Source organism: Musca vetustissima, unplaced genomic scaffold (assembly GCF_032173495.1).
Source record: "Musca vetustissima isolate MV318-11 ecotype Yass unplaced genomic scaffold, APGP_CSIRO_Mvet_v1 utg3767, whole genome shotgun sequence".
Classification (NCBI taxonomy): Eukaryota; Metazoa; Arthropoda; class Insecta; order Diptera; family Muscidae; genus Musca; species Musca vetustissima.
In genome coordinates, this window is record NW_026886007.1 from 186319 (window position 1) to 204911 (window position 18593).

At 34.0% G+C, this 18593-nt stretch overlaps 4 protein-coding genes across 5 annotated transcripts in view; 3 read left to right on the forward strand and 1 right to left on the reverse strand.

The window, feature by feature from the left end:
• The first annotated feature begins 38 nt into the window (after window positions 1–38).
• Window positions 39–2547, forward strand: LOC133333435 (ubiquitin carboxyl-terminal hydrolase 5). The gene is made up of 2 exons (XM_061541755.1): window positions 39–528; window positions 590–2547. The coding sequence occupies exons 1-2, from the start codon at window positions 42–44 to the stop codon at window positions 2545–2547; spliced, it is 2445 nt and encodes an 814-aa protein (XP_061397739.1). The 5' UTR covers window positions 39–41.
• Window positions 2548–3273: 726 nt separating this feature from the next.
• Window positions 3274–4583, reverse strand: LOC133333444 (alpha-1,3/1,6-mannosyltransferase ALG2). Its single transcript, XM_061541765.1, has one exon. The coding sequence runs from the start codon at window positions 4543–4545 to the stop codon at window positions 3274–3276; it is 1272 nt and encodes a 423-aa protein (XP_061397749.1). The 5' UTR covers window positions 4546–4583.
• A 1367-nt stretch (window positions 4584–5950) lies between these two features.
• Window positions 5951–7936, forward strand: LOC133333446 (ribosomal L1 domain-containing protein CG13096). Its single transcript, XM_061541766.1, has 2 exons — window positions 5951–6840; window positions 6916–7936. Exons 1-2 carry the CDS (start codon window positions 5951–5953, stop codon window positions 7934–7936), a joined length of 1911 nt encoding a protein of 636 aa, XP_061397750.1.
• Window positions 7937–10973: 3037 nt separating this feature from the next.
• LOC133333433 (hippocampus abundant transcript 1 protein) overlaps window positions 10974–18593 on the forward strand; it is a 43339-nt gene continuing 35719 nt past the window's right edge. Inside the window, exon 1 of one of the 2 annotated variants that reach the window (XM_061541752.1) lies at window positions 10974–11086. In XM_061541752.1, coding sequence (XP_061397736.1) covers window positions 11006–11086 — 81 coding nt within the window. In that variant the 5' untranslated portion in view covers window positions 10974–11005. The remainder of the gene's footprint in view (window positions 11087–18593) is intronic. The other variant, XM_061541753.1, reaches the window with a different exon arrangement.

Below are 18593 nucleotides of genomic sequence, written 5' to 3' on the forward strand. Positions count from 1 at the left end.
CTGTGCAAAAAAATAAAAGAACGAACGAATATTCAATTCTAATGGAGAAACATTTATCCAAAATTAAAGTACCTTGTGGCAATGCATCCATTTACAAGGATGAATGTGTCTATTCGTATGATAATCCTGAAACACCGACCGGGCTGTATGTCAGTTTGAGTAGCTTTCTGGGTTTCGGCGAAGAGTACGTACTGAAATATGCCGAAAAGACAGGCAATTGTGTGTTTTTGCATATACGCCGGGAAAAGATACCCATCGTTGAAGATGACCAAATGAAGAGTGGTGATGGTGAAGCTGGACCGGAACGTAAAATAACCCGCCTGGCCATTGGCATTGAGGGTGGCTACAATGATGCCAATAGCAAAAAATATGAATATAAAGATCACTACAGTATTGTTGTGGCCCCAGATATACAAACAAAAATACCATTTCCCAACAATGACTTGCCATTAATTGTGACTCAGTCGGTTGAGGCAATATTGGCCCAAGAGTCTGCCATTTCAAAACTAGAAAAACAAACATTAACCGGTAAGTAATAATTTCATACAAAATGAAGATTTTTTTAATTTTTCCTTCTATGCAATCCCAGGTACCTGGGATGGTGAGGTACGTCAGGTTTCCAAATATTCTGAAACTCTTACCCAATTGAATAATGGCAAAAAGATACCCCCCTCGGGTTGGAAATGTGAAAAATGCGACTTAACCAATAACTTGTGGTTAAATCTCACCGATGGTTCCATCTTGTGTGGCCGTAGATTTTTCGATGGTTCCGGTGGCAACGACCATGCTGTGGAACATTATCGTGAAGTAAACTACCCCTTGGCTGTTAAACTGGGCACCATAACCACCGACGGCAAAGCCGATGTATTCTCATATCCCGAAGATGATATGGTTATTGATTCAAAACTCGAACAACATTTGGCCCATTTCGGCATCAACATGGCCGCCATGAAAAAAAGTGAAAAATCAATGGTCGAACTTGAATTGGAAATTAATCAGCGAATTGGTGAATGGTCGCTGTTGACGGAAAGTGATAGTGAATTACAACCCTTGGCTGGGCCAGGTTATACAGGAATGCGTAATTTGGGAAATTCCTGTTACATTAACAGTGTTATGCAAGTTGTATTCACATTGCCGGATTTCATCAAACGTTTTGTGGGTCAAGGGGCCGAAAAATATTTCAATGAATTTCCACCTGATCCAGCAAATGATTTTAATATTCAACTTGCCAAACTGGGTAATGGTTTGTGGTCGGGTAAATACAGCAGCATATCGGAAAATACTCTCGATTCAGAGCATACCGGTATTTCACCGGCAATGTTTAAAAATTTTATTGGCAAGGGACATCCAGATTTTGGCACAAAACAACAGCAGGATGCTTATGATTTTTATTTGCATTTTATTAATCTCTTGGAACGTCATTCACGCAATCAATTCAATCCCATTGAGTGTCTAACATTTGGTGTGGAGGAACGTGTGGAGTGTATGGCTAGTAAAAAAGTGAAATACACCAGCCGCGAGGAATATTGTCTTCCTTTGACAATTCCTCTGGAAAAGGCCACCAATTTGGATGAAGTAAAGGAATATTTGGAGAAAAAAGCCAATTGTCCAGCTGGTGCCACAAATGACAAGGACATTGTACGTCACAAGGTACCATTGCAGGCATGCTTGGAGCGATTTTTTGCCGATGAAATTATTGATCAATTCTATTCAACGGCCATCAAGGATAAAACCACAGCCAAAAAAACTGCCCGTTTGGTCAATATGCCCGATTTTCTAATGATGCATTTACGTAAATTCACCTTGTCCGATGATTGGGTACCCAAGAAACTGGATGTGGCCGTTCAAATGCCTGATGAATTGGATATGTCCAATTGGCGTTCAACTGGTAAACAGCCGTCTGAAGAGCTGTTACCCGAAACGGAAGCTGAGAAGCCGGCATTTGTTTTTGATGAGGCAATTATGTCGTCATTGGTGCAAATGGGTTTCCCCGCAGAGGCCTGCAAGCGGGCTGTATTCAATACCAAAAATAGTGGTGTAGAAGCAGCATCGAATTGGCTAATGGAACACATTGGTGATGCTGATTTCTCTGAGCCATTTGTGGTGCCAGATGTTAATGCCTCAAAATCCTGGAATGTTTTTGTTCCCAACCCCGAAAGTCTTGCCATGCTCATGAGTATGGGCTTCGATGAACATCAGGCCACAAAAGCCCTAAAAGCAACCGATGGTAATGTTGAACGTGCCACCGATTGGATATTTTCTCATGCCGACGATATGGATATTGGTGAGGAAACCGCAGCCGCAGCCCCTGAATCAACGAATGATGAGGCCAGTAAAAACACAAAAAAGAATTATCGTGATGGTAATGGTAAATATAAATTGGTTGCCTTTATATCGCATATGGGTACATCCGCTCAAGTGGGTCATTATGTTTGTCACATTAAAAAAGACGGCCAGTGGGTTATTTTCAATGACAGTAAGGTTGCTCTATCACAAAATCCACCAAAAGATTTAGGTTATCTTTATCTCTACAAAAGGGAAGAATAATAAGCTCAGAGTGGACTGGAATCAAAAATGAAAATGGCTTTGGAGTGTTCGGTACACCTAGTCTAGGAAGATTGCGATGACAACAACATTTAATGCTTCTTTTTTATATATATTTAACATAACAAAAATAATAAAATTAAAAAATAAAAAAAAACATAACACCAATGTACTGCTGCTGTTTGCGATGGCAAACGTTTTCAGATATAACAAAAAAAAAATAAAAGAGAATTTCTAAAAACAAATAGAATATGGATGTTATTGAAGAAAAAGGGGACAAATTTAGGATTACGTGGTGGCTTTCAAAGGGAGTTTTTAAAAAAATTCACTTTTGTTTTTTTATAGCTTTATCATTTTTAAAAATATTTCTTTTTTTAAAAAGAAATATTTTTATGTATATATTTTTTCCAAAATTTTAAGAATACATCTATTTTATTACAAAAATACTTTTCTGTGTCATCTGATTCTGATTCATTTTATGAATCATCATATTGCCCATTAACCAAAGCTACACCATAAATTGTATATATATATATATATATATATATAATATAAATCCTAGAATCATCTCTTCCTTATACCCCAAAGTAGTAGATATTCAGACGAACTTATTTTTTTATCGCATTTTTGTCTCTCCACCCTTTTAATAAGAAAACAAAATATTCAATTAACCTTTGGCATTATTTGTCATCAATACTTTCCATTTATTTATTATTTTTTATTATCGCCTTAATCATATTTCCGAACTTTAGTCGTTGAGTTTCGTGTCAAATCATTAACAATATCATCCAGCTTTTGAGCAAATGCTTCAAATGAGAATTTCTGTTGAACACGCTTGTGGCCCATAACACCCATACGCTCCCGTAGACGCTCATCTTTTATTAAATTTGCCATTGCCAAAGATAATGACTCCTCTTTGGGATCACATAAATAGCCAGTTGAGTTGTGCACTATTGTCTCTGTGGGTCCTCCGGAATTCACCGCAATTACCGGCTTCGACATATACATACCTTCCAAAGGTACAATACCAAAATGTTCATTAGCCGGTGTATAGAGCAAACAATGAGCCATATGTAGCAGCATAAATTTCTCATCATCCGAGGGAGAACGCAGCAGGATCACATTTTCTTGTAGATCGTTTTGCTTTACCAAATCATTTAATTCTTCATAATGTTCAACATTTTCCACAACCCTTGTGTCATAGCCACCGGCCACAACCAAGCGACATCGTTTCCAATCATTGGCATTTAACGTCTTGCCCAGTTGGCAAAAGGCCTTCAATGCCAATGGATGATTCTTTTTACGTTCGTAACGATTAATGTCCAAGAATACAAAGGAGTTGTTGGGTAGATTTACCGGTGCCGCCGACAAGAAGCTCGCCTCATTTGCATGCATTTTATGTTGCATATCATCAAAATACTTGGTATTCAATGATGGATACAAAACTTCAGGCACAACATTTAAACGGCGGAATGTTTCCTGGAAGACACGCAGGGTAAACTTTGAGTTCACCAACGTTACATCAGACATTCCAATGGTGAATTCTTCCAAGAAGTTAATGGGGGCACGATAAAGTTTCTTCAGACAACCACCTTCAGCACTCAGCAATTGATCGGGAAAATGACAATAGAACACAATTTTAGGACGGCCTCGGGCCAGTCTTAGTATCGGAATGCCAACAGAAATTTGATCACAAAATATCACATCATATTGCTCGCGATTACTCAAATAGAAGGAGGCGAAGAAGGCTGCATACAACATCCGGAAATAGGCACAAAATGCATAGAAACGTCCAAATATTTTCCTTGGCAACCAATCGCCAACAACTCGAACGGGAAAGCTTCCATCCACTGTCTCCTTGAAGCAGTGACTTGGATCATGATGATTTGTTAGGAAACTGACTTCGTGGCCACGAACTTTTAATGCCAATGCTGCATCAACAACAAGGCGTTCGGCACCACCAATTCCCAAATCAGGATGCAGGAACAGCACACGAACCATTTTTAGTCGGAAAATTGATTCTTATCTTGGAAAACCACATCAAATTGAACACAAATCACACAAACGGTGTTGTCTGGGCCGTTGTTTGTTCTCTGGTATTTAAAATGAATGACTATTGAGAGGAGAGTTTGGCTGGTTGGCTGGCCGGTAAGTAGTATCGATAAATTACTAACACTATTCATTCACTGAAACTTGATGACACGTCACGGAATGCATAGAAGAATGATAACAGCTTTGTGTTGTTAACCAAGGGGGGGTACAAAAGCATAAATATGCTATAACAAATTTATGATTACAAAACGAAAAAAATAACATTTAAATTATTTAAAGTAAACACGTTGAGCCCTGAAATAATTCTTTAAAAAATAATCATTCGTTAGAAAAGCAATCATTAAAGACCCACACTTTGTTAAGTCGAGTACACACCATCATTTTGTGCTGTCAGCTATTTTTATTGATTACTGACAGTCCAACAACATTATGAGAAACTACACTATAAAGCAAAATGACTGTCTTAGTCATTCTAAATCTATAGTGTGTACACCGCTATAGTTATCAAGCGTGATTGGTGTATTTTCGATAACATATAACGTCACGAATGATACAATGGTCCATTTACTACATACTTTTTGTGCGCGTTAAGAAAAAACGCGCATCTCGAACATTCTGCTTATCCCTTTATACAAATTTTGCTTGTTTGATAGTGTGGCCTCTCATTTTTGTCATTTATCCGACAACATCAATAATATTCATGGTTGTTTGACAGTCAGTAATCGATAAAAAATATGCCACTCAAAAGTGCCAGTGTGTACATTGCTTTATAGTTGGTCTTATAACGTTCTTATAGATCCAGTGAATCATCTTCGGATTAAAACACATTAAGAGCCTACGACCATTTGGCGGAAAAACCAACATATATGGGTCTTCCCATGGTAAAATTATCTTTTGTCTTTGTTTTTGCAAAATAGTCAGGCTTAATCTTTTGTCAACAAAGAAAAAATACACCTCTACGTTGTGGCCTATAATATCAGAATAAATGAAAACAGATGCAACAAGTCGTTCTGTTCATTTGACATATTTTTAAAATTATTCTACAAATGAGGTCAGGCTTTCTTTTCAAAGTATCGTTGGGAATATTATTTAGATATTGATTTATCACAAACCATAAATTTTTTCTTACCAATGTTGTAAAATTCATCTTTAAACAAATGGCTTTAAAAAACACATAATTCTTCATATTGCCATGCCACTTAGGTTTGCTCTGTTTGCATTCGTATTTCATAGCAATCGATAACTTAAACTAAATCGATACATAACACATCAGTCAAATGTCTATCTATAGTTTCCTAACCGCACGTGGAGTGGAGTCAGTGAAAATACATTGATATTTGAAAAACAGTTTGAAATGGTAAAAGTACAGAAACCTGCTCCAAAATCCTTTAAGGATACTGCTAATAAACCCAATAAAGCGAAGGGTGTCAAAAAGGAAAAACCAGCCAAGGTAGAAAAGGCTTTACCGGCAACAAATGTTGAAGCAAAGAAGGCCAAGAAGAAGTTGGTCGAAAAGGTTGTCCAAGAAGTCAAGGAGTTGGAAAAGCAAGTAAAACCCATTAAAAATGTTGAAAAGAAGAACAACAAGGAAGGAAAGAAAAATGAGAAACAAGTAGAAGCCACTAAAAATGTGGCACCACCTGCAAAGAAAAATGCCAAAGCTCAACCAGAGGCGGCTAAACAAGCACCAGCCGCAAAGAAACAGCAAGTTGCTGAGACAACAAAACAAGCCCAAAAGAAAAAACCTGCTGCGGAGGAGAAACAACAACCTTTGGTGAAAAAACAAAAGCAAGAACCACAAGAAACACAGCAAAATAAAAAGCAAAAGAAGAACAACGAACCACAACAGCAACAAGTCAAGGAGCAAAAGAAACCAGCTGTAGCCCAGAAGCAGGGCAAAAATCCAAAGAAAGTTGTTGCTGTAACCAAGAAAGTAAATGCGTCACAAGGCAAGGCCCCAAAGAAGGGCAACAAAACCAAACCCCAACTGGACAAAAAACAAAAGAAAAATAAGAAGAAGAAGCAGGATAAATTGGAATCCTTGGAACCAGTTCCCGTCGATGAGGAACAATTCAATAAGGCTGTTAATTTAGATAATGTCAAGAAAATTGCCAAGGCTCTTAAAACCATGGTAGAAAAGGAAGTCAGCGAAAAGAAGAATGCCTCTATTTTCAGCGATTACAGATATTTCTTAAATGTTAGCAGCTATAAAATCGCTAATTGTCCAAAACGCATGGTCAAATTGTAAGTAATTTTATTTCAAATAATATCGGGAAAAAATTGTTTTCATTTGTGATTATTTCCATTGCCTCTCGATAGGAACCTCAAGCACTCCCTGGTCAATCCTGAAAACGACGATGTTGTCGTTATTGTACCCGATTTACAACGTGGTGCCAAGGTTGATTATGAACCCACCATCCAACACTATGAAGATCTGTTCCGTGAGGCGGGTGTTACAAATCTTAAAATTGTGCCCTTTAATCAATTGCGCAAGGAATGCACCACCTTCGAGGCCAAACGTAAATTTGCCAATACCTATGATTATTTCCTATGTGATGGTCGCATCCAAGGTCACGTGGTTGGTTTCTGCGGTAATCCTTTCCAAAAACCACGCACCACTTTCCATGCTGTACGCCTCAATGATCCCAAAAAAATCAAACAAGAAGTTGAACGTTCCCTAAAACGTACCGGCTATAGACAGCTGACCAAGGGTGATTTGATTTCCATTCCCGTGGGTAATCACCATTATAGTGTCAATGAATTGTCGGAAAATATTATGCATGTTGTTGAACAATTGAAGACCATCTACCCTGGTGGTTGGGGCAACATTAGACATATGAATTTGAAAATTGATATCAAGGGAACATCATCGATGCCCATTTATGCCAATTTGGCTGGTCCGCCAGCCGAGACACCCAATGTTATTGGACCACGTGAACAGCGTATGCTTAAATTGAAAAAGGAGGCCAATGAAGTTTTGGAACAATTTAATCTGAGCAAGACTGGTGAATTTGTGAAATTGGATAAGGAACAAGTTCAGCGTAAGCGACAAATGAAGGAGGCACGTAAAGCATTGTTGGTGGAGGGTGATGATGATGAGGAGGACGAGGAAGAAGAGACTCCAGCTAAAAAGGCAAAACAAGATAAAACTGCCAAGAAGGTTACAAAAAAAGACGAAGTAGCTGATGAGGAGGAGGATGATGATGATGAGGAAGAAGAAGATGATGAAGAGGCTGAGGATGATGATGAAGAAGAAGCTGAAGATGATGACGAAGAAGAGGATGATGATGAAGAGGACGACGACGAAGAAGAGGATAATGAGGACGATGATGACGAATAAAGTAATTACTTTAGTTTTTAGTTAATTAGTTAAGTTTTTATTACTCCATAGTTCCCTCTATATATTTTTTTTTAATATGTACGCTACCGAATACATAAAGAATAAATGCATTTTAGAACTAAAATATCTACTTTGTTTGGATGGAAAATAAGTAAATCCCATAATGCCATGTACGGACGAGCTTTGTGCGCTCTCTCATTCGTTGTTCGAATGGAGCTAATTGAAAAATAAAAAAGGAGAGTGGAGAGAAAGGTTTGGAGATTAGATTTGATAACTCAGCCATTACAATTTTTCAATTTTACAACAAAGCTGTAAATGGTCAGAGAAAAAGGCCAGAGTGTCATTCTTGTATCTGCATTTATTTCAAAGATTCCCCACTTAAAGAGAAAGGTCTAATTCTTTTATGATTCTAAAAGATGGCTTTATCTCTTTCTTACCGAGAAAAAATAATGAATTAGATCTGACCGGTGATATGGTCAGATTTATGTTCTGCATGCAGGTTCTTTATAACAACTACTTTCAACATTCTTGAAATAGATTTTACGAATTCTGCCAATGTAGTACTACCACCTAGAGCAAGTTCGTCAGATATCTCATTCCTTATGAAGTCACTGTGACCTGGAACCCATTAAAGTTGAACAAAAATTCGTATATCACGCAGAAGTTCTTCAAAGCTCCTAAGGTCCTATGACACTAACTTATATTTCCTGTCTTATTTGGCTGCTAGAATTTAGGCTGCAACATTTGTTAACTTACATCTGTGTATACTGACATAGGAAAAAGTCCACTCACCCAGAACTGCTTGGAATTTTATATTTATATCCTCAAGACTAAGGATTGAGGATATTTATTATATTCATATACCAAATAAACAGAACAACTGTTTTGTTTTCGTCTTTATTTATTTTGACAAAACAAACCAAACGATAGAGTTGTCATTTTAATTTATAAATATTTCAATTTATTTGCTTTATATAATTTTTTATTATAAAAATAAATGTTAAAAAATGTAATATTTAATCCTGTTGCATTTATATATTTGCACTCTAGTGTACTACGCTCACATTTTTTGCAACTCTGTAATGTTCTTATTCCTTTGTTGTCATTCTAACGCGCCGCAATCGTATTAGAATTTTCAGACGCCGTTAAGAATGTGCTTTGTGCAGCTTCATACTCTGGATCAGCCGTAACAAAAAAAGGAAGGAATCTATACGCGAATAGTTAAGAAACAAATTAAAACAATTATTGTAAAATAAAGAAAGATTTGTTAATAAATGCAATTAAAACAAAAGTAATGTTCTGCCATAATAAACGTGTCGGATTTGTGTCAATGCATAATTAAGTGAATAATTAAAACGGCTACGGTAAATACACGGTGTTTGTTTGGATGGATGACAGAAATGTTCCCAGCTCCAAAGTTTTATAAACAACAACAACAACGATTAAGAAAACAAATGATAATTCAGAAATGTGTGTGAAAAAAGTGGAGGGTTTTTCTGTGTGCCTTTTCCGGGAATTCGACTGGTTCCAAAGCACCACACTAAATGACCCATCCGCAACTAGAAGGCGGGTCTTTTGGTATCATGACTAATTAATATTTATCGTTTTTATTGGAATTGTTTTATTGCAATGTTTTTATCTTTTTATAGGAGACTATGGACATGCTTTTTTTGGGAATTTTTGTAATTTGAGGATATCTATTTGAAAGATAAAATTTGCAACAATTCATCTTGAAGAGAACCAAGGCCGAAAAGTTGCATATAGAACTCCAGAATCTTTGTAAAGAATCGCCATTCACAGGTCTCGATGACATTATGGAGAATTTTTGCACTTCCCAGAAAGATGTTAGTTTTGTGTCTGTTCCCGTAGACAAAAAAAAAAAGGAATGCATATTATTGCAGGTTCTTCGGGACAGAGGATTTCTGTTTATACCAATGTATCAAAATTATTGCTATAAAAGAGATCCACTGACAAAGAAAAGTGTTAATTTTGTGTAACATATCAGACCAAATCCTCAAATTTAGAATAATCTGCTTATGGGTTCTGTGTATCCCCCAGGAATTTTGGAAAGACAATTTTGGCTAAATATGTACTCAATATCAATATAGAAAGCAAATGCAATTTGACGAAGGAATTTTCACAAAGCCCAACTGGTAAACACTTTTTTTTTAATTAACTTGGCTATTTCAAAAACAAATCCAATAATTTTAATTTTATATTTATATATAATTATGAGAGCTTACCTTAAAAGTTAATCCGAAAGCTAAAACCCTTGTGTAACGTAATTGTGTGTACTGTCTTTGGAACCAGTAAAACTTTCGAATACCCGTTAACTAGGGTCTTGAACCCATATTTGAGGCAAATAATACAATTTGGAAATTCCATTCTTCCAGTGGCCGATACATTCGGCGTCCAATAATTCCAGTGTCATAACGAAAAATAAAACACGAAAGTGAACAACCACAACACAAATAATAATAACGAAACAAAACTTTTAATTGTGATTAATAATCAACAACTAATTCTACTATAATGTATGTCCTGCTGGGTTTCCAACAACAACTATAACAAAACATTATGTCGAATTGAAATATGTGGTGTCATTGCTTCCGAAATTCCTTAATCTAGGTGATGATAATTGTTTTTTTGGATTTGCTTAGGTTCATTGGTAAATAAATGAACAGAAATTGCCGCTCGTCGTCAATTTAGAAAAGCAATAATAACAACAATTTTGTACTTATAATAACACTCATGCTTAGTTTATAACAAAAAAAAAAAAGATACAACCACAACAAAAGAGCCTGCCAACTCGCTCCCTCGCTGAGAAAAAAATTTATTGATGGTTTGCAATCCAACGACAAGTGTTTTAATAATAAAAGACATCTATGAGTGCGGCGGGTGACAAAATTAATAACTTGTATTACAAAAATAAATAATTAAATATCCATTCGAACAACAACAACAAAACCAATCGACAACATCAACAACAAAAGTCAATAAACACGGAATCCATTAACGTGAAGTACTGTGTCCAGCTGCCGGCTGTTTGGCCGATGCCAGTGAATAAATATGCCAAAGATCTATATGAAGAAACCGTTATCGGGCATGGTGATACGAAATCGTAATACCATCAAAGATGTAGTCATCACGGTAAGTGTTGCATATTTTTACATACACTATATAGGTGCAATATATATATATATATATATTTTTTTTTTAATAACATATAGATTAATTTATTTATAATTATAGTCTAAAACATTTTTTTCTCCCTGGTCTATATTTGTATGAAACACGTCATCTATAAGGGATTTTTCACATTGTGTGTGTGTGTGTATTAGGCGTATCAATGACACCAACAAGTGTCCAAAAAAGTCATCATGTTTTTTTTTTTTTATTTTGGAACTGAAAATTTCGTACAATGAAATCCATTTGGTGCTATTTGTGTATTATAGAAAACAAATGTCTGAATGAAATTCCCTAGAATGCCTAGAATGTTCAAAAGTCTTTGTCATCTGGAACTATGTATATAGTAGAATAATTTCACAATAATGTCTGTTCCAGAACATGCAACAATTCACAATTTTTACCTTTATGATATCAAAAAAAAAATGTAAAAACTAATCGATTCTTGCAGACTGACAAAAAATATATTTTTTTAAAGTTTAGTAAAGAATGGGATTTTTTTAATTATTTTCGAATAAGTGTGAGTTTTTAAAAGAGCTTTCCTTTAAAAATTGCAAAAAAATTACGAATTTTTAAAAATATTTTTTCAAGTGCTTTAAACATGGTTTTTTTAAATATTTTTTCCCAAGGACAAAAAAAGGAGTCGATTTAAATTTTTTTCTGTAAAGAAAAAAATATGGGACAAATAGGGAGGATTTTATAAATATTATTTCCAAAGAATATTAATATTTTTTAAATATTCTGTTTTCAATGACTAGTAGATTTTCTAATTTAAGGATTAATTGTTAAATATTTTTTTTCTGTTTTTAAGGGTCAGTTGTTCTTTTTAACCCGAATATTGCTGTAATTATTTTTTTCGAATTGTGGGACGAAACTTTCAGCTTCTCTAGATTGTGGGCCGCTGAATTCAAAATTTTTTCTTATCAGGATAATCGACAGGATCAATTTTTGAGCTGTGGCCGTATGTTCACACCAGCACTGCTCGGGTACATGTTTTTTAGATGATTTATTTATCGTATTATGAGTGAGACCATATGGTCACGCTAGCACAGCTCGGTTTAAGAATTGATTATACCCTTCACTACACTGTGGTACAGGGTATTATGACTTTGTGCATATGTTTGTAACAGGCAAAAGGAAGCGAAATAGACACATGGTTCTCTTTGAGAATATACATAGAATCACTTTTTAAGTCGATTTATGCATGTCCGAGTGTATGTCCATGTTAAATTGTAAACAAATTACAGTTCGCATTTTTGATTCGAATTGGAAAAAAAATTAGCACAACTCATTTATTTGGCCCAAGGACGAACCCTATTGAAATTGGGAAAAATCAGTTCAGATTTAGATAAAGTTCCCATATATATTTTCGTCCGATTTAAGGTTAATGGTGCACCAAAGTATCTATATATCATTCGATTTGCATAAAATTGGGCGTATCATACTGAATTAAGTCTAGAAAGATGTGTGTTAAGTTTCTAAAAATCTCTTCAGATTTAGATATAGCTCTCATATATATTTTCATCCGATTTAATGTTAATGGTGCACCAAAGTACCTATATATCATTCGATTTGCACGAAATTTGACATAGCGTGCTAGAACGATGTGTGTTTAATTTCGTGAAAATTGGTTCAGATTTAAATAAAGCTCCCATATATATTTTCGTCCGATTTAACGTTAATGGTGCACCAAAATACCTATATATCATTCGATTTGTACGAAATTCGGCATAGCGTACTGAATTGAGTCTATAATGATGTGTTTTAAGTTTCGGAAAATATATTCGTCCGTTTTTCCCTAAATGGTTCACCAAAATCATGATGTTCGAAATTTTGCACAACGTATCAAATTGATACTTTTGTTGAAATTGGTACAGATGCGGCCCTAGGCTTCCATATGCATTTCGAACGGGTGTGTGATTGAGATTAAATTTTTAACAGTGCGGCATACTAAATAGCGTGCATCAATTTTGCTATAAATCGTTTTCCATAAATTTGTCCCATCGTACGCAGACGACTCTAAATCTGCCCGAATGAAATTAGATTTATCATAGGTTGTACAAAGACATGAGTATGTTCCTTCGAGGGAACATTGTCATGCAATTGTAAGGATACATTTGTACAATATACCCAAAGTGGTGAAGGGCATCATATAGTCGGCCCAGTCCATCTTTACTACGTTTCTTTACTGGTTTTTAAATATATTTTTTAAGGTCTTTAATAAAAGCGTATTTTTAAAACTAAAGATTAATTTTTAAAATATTTAATTCAAGGACTATTATTAAGCTTGGAGTTTTAAAATATAAACTTGAAGGCAATGCAATTAGCGTTAATTTTCAACAATTTTTTTCTAAGGACATTTTTTCTCAATGCCTTTTTCCAGAAACTGGACCTTTTTTTCGACAAGTAAAATATATTGATAATTTCTTTATATTTGGTTATAATTCACCTTTTCAAAAAAAAAGCATTTTTCCCAAGTAAAATTAAATTTAAAAATTCATTAAAATATGTTTTTGATATTTTTTCCAATAACCATTTTAAGCCTGTTTTTTTCTCAATACGTTTTTCTAAGGCTATGAAAATATATTGATAATTTCTTTATATTTGGTTATAATTCACCTTTTCATTTACAAAAGCATTTTTGTCTCGTGAGTAAAATTAAATTTAAAAATTCGCCATGAACATCGTAATTTGCTATTTTAATTAATAGATTATTATTAGTAATATATTTTTCTACAATCGTACATACACAATATTAAATAAATCTATTAGTGATATGAATCATATAGATTTGTCAAACATATAAATATACATACCTATATGAGTATATACATATATATCGACAAACCAATAACACATTGTCGTTGATCTTGTTTTTTTTTTGCTTTTCATTTATATTTTTAACAGCTGAAAGACTATAATGCCATGTCACGACAATAATGACTCAAAAATAATTTTGAAGATAAGCCCAAAATGTATTAACCTGTGAATTTTCTATTTATCAATATTTAATTTTTTTTATGAAAATAAGTAATTTTTGGCGTGGATTTTTTTCATTACATTTTTAATTTTTTGATTTCAATTATATATGTAATAATTGCAAATTTGTTGTATTTTTTTATTCTTTTCACGTGTCCAACTGTGAAAATATATAAATGTGATCCTAATCTTATCTTTATTTTATAAATTGTATTTGTAGGAAGTTTCAGTTGATATTTTGTGTCGCTCATGAATTTAATTGCAATAATTAAATGAATGGGAACACCATTTCCTAGAATACAAAGGGATAACAGTAAAACCTCTCAATAATGAACTCAGTTTATGGGAGATTATTCTCATTTTTTTTGGGATTATTAAATAAAATGTTTTTCTTGTTGTAATAAAATAACTGAGAACTGAATTAAAATAAAAATTTTTTGGGTGCCGATTTTTTATAAATATTTTACAAGGGTCCTTATTATAAAGATGGATTTATGAATATAATATGTTTTCCAGGGACCAATACAAAGTGTCGATTTGTATACCCTTCACCACGCTGTGGTATTATGTCTTTGTGCATATGTTTGCAACAGGCAAAAGGAAACGAGATAGACACATGGTTCCTTTTGAGAATATGCATAGAATCACTTTTTAAGTCGATTTATGCACATCCGACCGTCCGTCCGTCTGTCCATGTTAAATTGTAAACAAAGTACAAGTCGCATTTTTTATCCGAATTGGATGAAATTTGCCATAGGTCCCTTATTTGGGCCAATGACGAACCCTATTGAAATTGTGAAAATCGGTTCAAATTTAGATATAGCTCCCATATATATTTTCGTCCGATTTAGGGTAAATGGTGCACCAAAGACACTATATATTCTTCGATTTGCACGAAATTTGACATAGCGTATTGAATTGAGTCTAGAATGATGTGTGCTAAGTTTCGTGAAGATCCGTTCAGATTTATATATATTTTCATCCGATTTTACATAAATGGTGCACTAAACTCCCAATGTTTGTCTGATTAACACGAAATTTTGCACAACGTATCAAATTGAGACTTGAATGACGTTATTGGTTTTTGTTGAAATTGGTACAGATGCAGCCATAGCTTCCATATGTATTTCGAACGGGTGTTCGATTGAAATTAAATTTTTAACATTGACGTGCCATTGTAAGTATAGATATGGACACTTCCGCAGTCACTTACACGACTTTCAGAGGCAAAATCAATTTTTAAATCTTAAATAAATCGAAAACAATTACATTTTTTTACAATTTTCCCTTAATAATTTTATGTAGAACTTTAGGAGTACTATTAGTAGTAAAAAAATTGAGAGCCTCTAGTTTTTTACTTTTGAGATAAAAGCCACAGAAGAGCGGTCACTCACGCGACTTCAAATATACATGACTTTAGACATCGCTACTAATAATGGGAAAACTCTGCGAATTGTTTGAATATTTTGAACTTTTAATATTCTTTACATGAATAAGAGATACCAAGCATTATTATTGCGCTTTCAAAATTTTAAAAATTTGGCATATCTTTTATTTGCGAAGGATTTGTCTCGCTCACTCACGCGACATTTTTGATTTTGCTGTTTTTATTTCTGCAGTGTTTGGATTTATAGTCGTTAAATTAGTATTTATGCTAAGATCGAGAAGAAAAAAATGACAAATGTGGTCCTTCTTTGTATTTTATGCCCTTACTTTACGTATTTAAGCACAATTAAAGAAACAAATTCTTCGAATTTGGTTTACCTTTTTGCGGAAGTGCCATATGTACAATAGACCCAAAGTGGTGAAGGGTATCATATAGTCGGCCCAGTCCGACTTTACTACTTTCCTTACTGGTTAAAGAATATATTTTCAGGGTCCAATACAAGGCGTTTATTTTTAAAGAATATTTTTTCAACGACAATTACAAGGCGTTTATTTTTAAAGAGTAATTTTTGAAGGACTACTTAAATTTGTTTTTCTTTATAAAATTCTTTTTTTTTATTTTCTTGATAATGAAAAACAATTTGACTAATATTATTAATCATTTAGCATCGTTTTTTATAACTACGTTAAAAATTTTACTTGAGACAAAAAAAAAAAACAACTAATTACTTTTTTTCAATACCAACTGTGTTAAACATTGATAATTCACACATTTCGTGTACACATGTCTGGTCGACTGCCTGTGTTTACGTTTAGCGATTATTCATCAGTCAAGCTGAAAAAAGACTAATAGTTTTTTTAAGCTATATATTACAGTGTAGATTATTATTATGCACACACACATCTACAAATTACACTACACTTCTAATTTAGTTAAATTTGAAAATTTTGTTGTTGTTAAAATAGAGCTACATAATAACTCTTCCATATATTTTAATAAAATTTTAAAATTTATCTTTATACCCCTATACACCTGAATTTGAATAACAAGTTTGGTTTTTATCATGTGGATGTAACATTCATGGAAAGAATAATTATATAGGGGCGATTGTTATTTTTTTTTTCTTTTTCTTTTTTTTGTGAGACCGATAGAACCAACATTTGTTATATACCTGAAAATATATAATCAAATTGTTAGCATTTATTTTCCTTCCTGTTTTAATATACGATACCAATTAAAGCACTCTTGGAAGTGTATCTTCATATTTAGCATGGCCCAATAATAAGTGTGTCCGATAAGGCCAGATGATTTCAACGGAGCTGCCAAAATGCTTTAAATTTTGACTACCAAAAATGGCCGATAATATTCGCTTCTTACACGACCTGTTCATTGGATCTTGATATTCAGGAACAGTTTCATCGATTTCGACAAAAGCCAATCTGTAAAGAAAAACAAAAAACTTATATTAACATTTTCTTTAAAAAAACCAAAACTCTGTATAGGAAATCAAACATATAATACCCTACACTGCTTCCATCTTTTTGTTTACTTACAACATTAATATTTACTGGTCTTCTTTGATTATAATGACATGTCTTCTTCTTATCATTTGTTATCGGCGGGAATTTCTTCATATTCCTCAATTTAGTCCAATTGATTTTTAATCACCAACAACGTTTCATATCAACATATTAAATGATATTTCTTTCACTTTTTTTAATTATTCAATTATTACTTGTGCTTTTGGTTGGCTGTTTTTTTTATTGAAAAGCGTATTAAATGATAACAAATCAAATAAATTTAATTTTATTTTGACAACCCAAACAGCTGTTCAATTAAAAGAGAGTTGGGGTGAAGAATGATTTCTTTTTTTTTAATTTTCCAATTGATTAACAAACAAAACCCCCACTGTCATAGATTGATACATATTGTGGTAGGTTTCATTGTGAGAGAATGGAAAGAAAGAGAGAGAGAGGTATATAGAATGGACGCTTGTAAGAACAAATTGTAAACAGGTGCAGTGCAAAAGCTTAACAGCAATTTCTCTATTCCATAGCAGGGATGGGAGTTTTAATGTGATGTGTATTATTTGTTAAGACCAAAGCAGGAACGGGCAGAGCATAAAAAATTCTGTTCTGACGCACATGTCTTTGTGTGTGTCAATGGTTTTTCAATTGGTTCAGTTGAATGTGTGTGAGAGAATAGTGATATTTACTCTCGCGAGAGTGCACGCGTGCGGTGGTTCGCCCGACTGTGGACCAAAGTGACATTTTCTCCCATTTCCTACAAATAACACATTCCCATCCCTGTACCATATGTTGCAATGGCAGTTAATTTAATTTGAATGATAAAGGTATACAGAGAGAGAGAGACAACGTGCGAGCTTAATGAGAAAACATTTACTGAGAGTATGCCATTTGTTTGTTTATTGTGCTTTCATGTTCGTCGATGAACATTCGTGTAAAAATGATTGTAAAACAAAACAACAATAACAAACATTACACTAACAATTCGGTTATTAGGTCTATCGGCCATATGGAGAAGGCGAGTAATGACGACGACAGCGGCCACGACATCAACATAAAGAGATGATGTTATCCACCACCCCCCAAACGAAAGCGAAAGACATTCTTAGTGTTTTTTCTTTTCTATTCTTTTTGTGTTGTCTGTCCGTCTGTCTATCTTTGGAGTGGAATTTAATAAATGCAAACGATAAAGATGAAGGTCTTAGAAGCCACACAACAACAACAATAAAGACATTTAATAAAATGTCGGTATGTATTTTGTTCATACTTTACATTGTCTGTCATGTCATATCATACAATGTCATGTCTATATACATAAAAAACCAACTACAATACAATGACAGATGATAATGGTTGGGCATGAATAGTAGATATGAAAGATATCTAATTAGAATAAACTAGAATAGTGGATTACTGTCTTACCTATGTTAATTGCTTTGTTGTTGTTGCTGTGTGGCATTTTTTGTTTGGTGTGATGATTATGATAAGCACAGATTCTTCCTAGATCTTGTCTTTTTGCTCTGTAAATGAAGGGATTTTAAATGTTTTATTCACTTGGGAGATTTAAAGGGCTCTCCAG

Bases quoted from the DNA above. Each gene is read 5' to 3' on its own strand.
- LOC133333435 (XM_061541755.1), top strand. From the start codon at position 42: ATGGAGAAACATTTATCCAAAATTAAAGTACCTTGTGGCAATGCATCC. The intron at 529-589 runs GTAAGTAATAAT...ATGCAATCCCAG, and splicing joins AGAAAAACAAACATTAACCG to GTACCTGGGATGGTGAGGTA.
- LOC133333444 (XM_061541765.1), bottom strand. From the start codon at position 4,545: ATGGTTCGTGTGCTGTTCCTGCATCCTGATTTGGGAATTGGTGGTGCC.
- LOC133333446 (XM_061541766.1), top strand. From the start codon at position 5,951: ATGGTAAAAGTACAGAAACCTGCTCCAAAATCCTTTAAGGATACTGCT. The intron at 6,841-6,915 runs GTAAGTAATTTT...GCCTCTCGATAG, and splicing joins CCAAAACGCATGGTCAAATT to GAACCTCAAGCACTCCCTGG.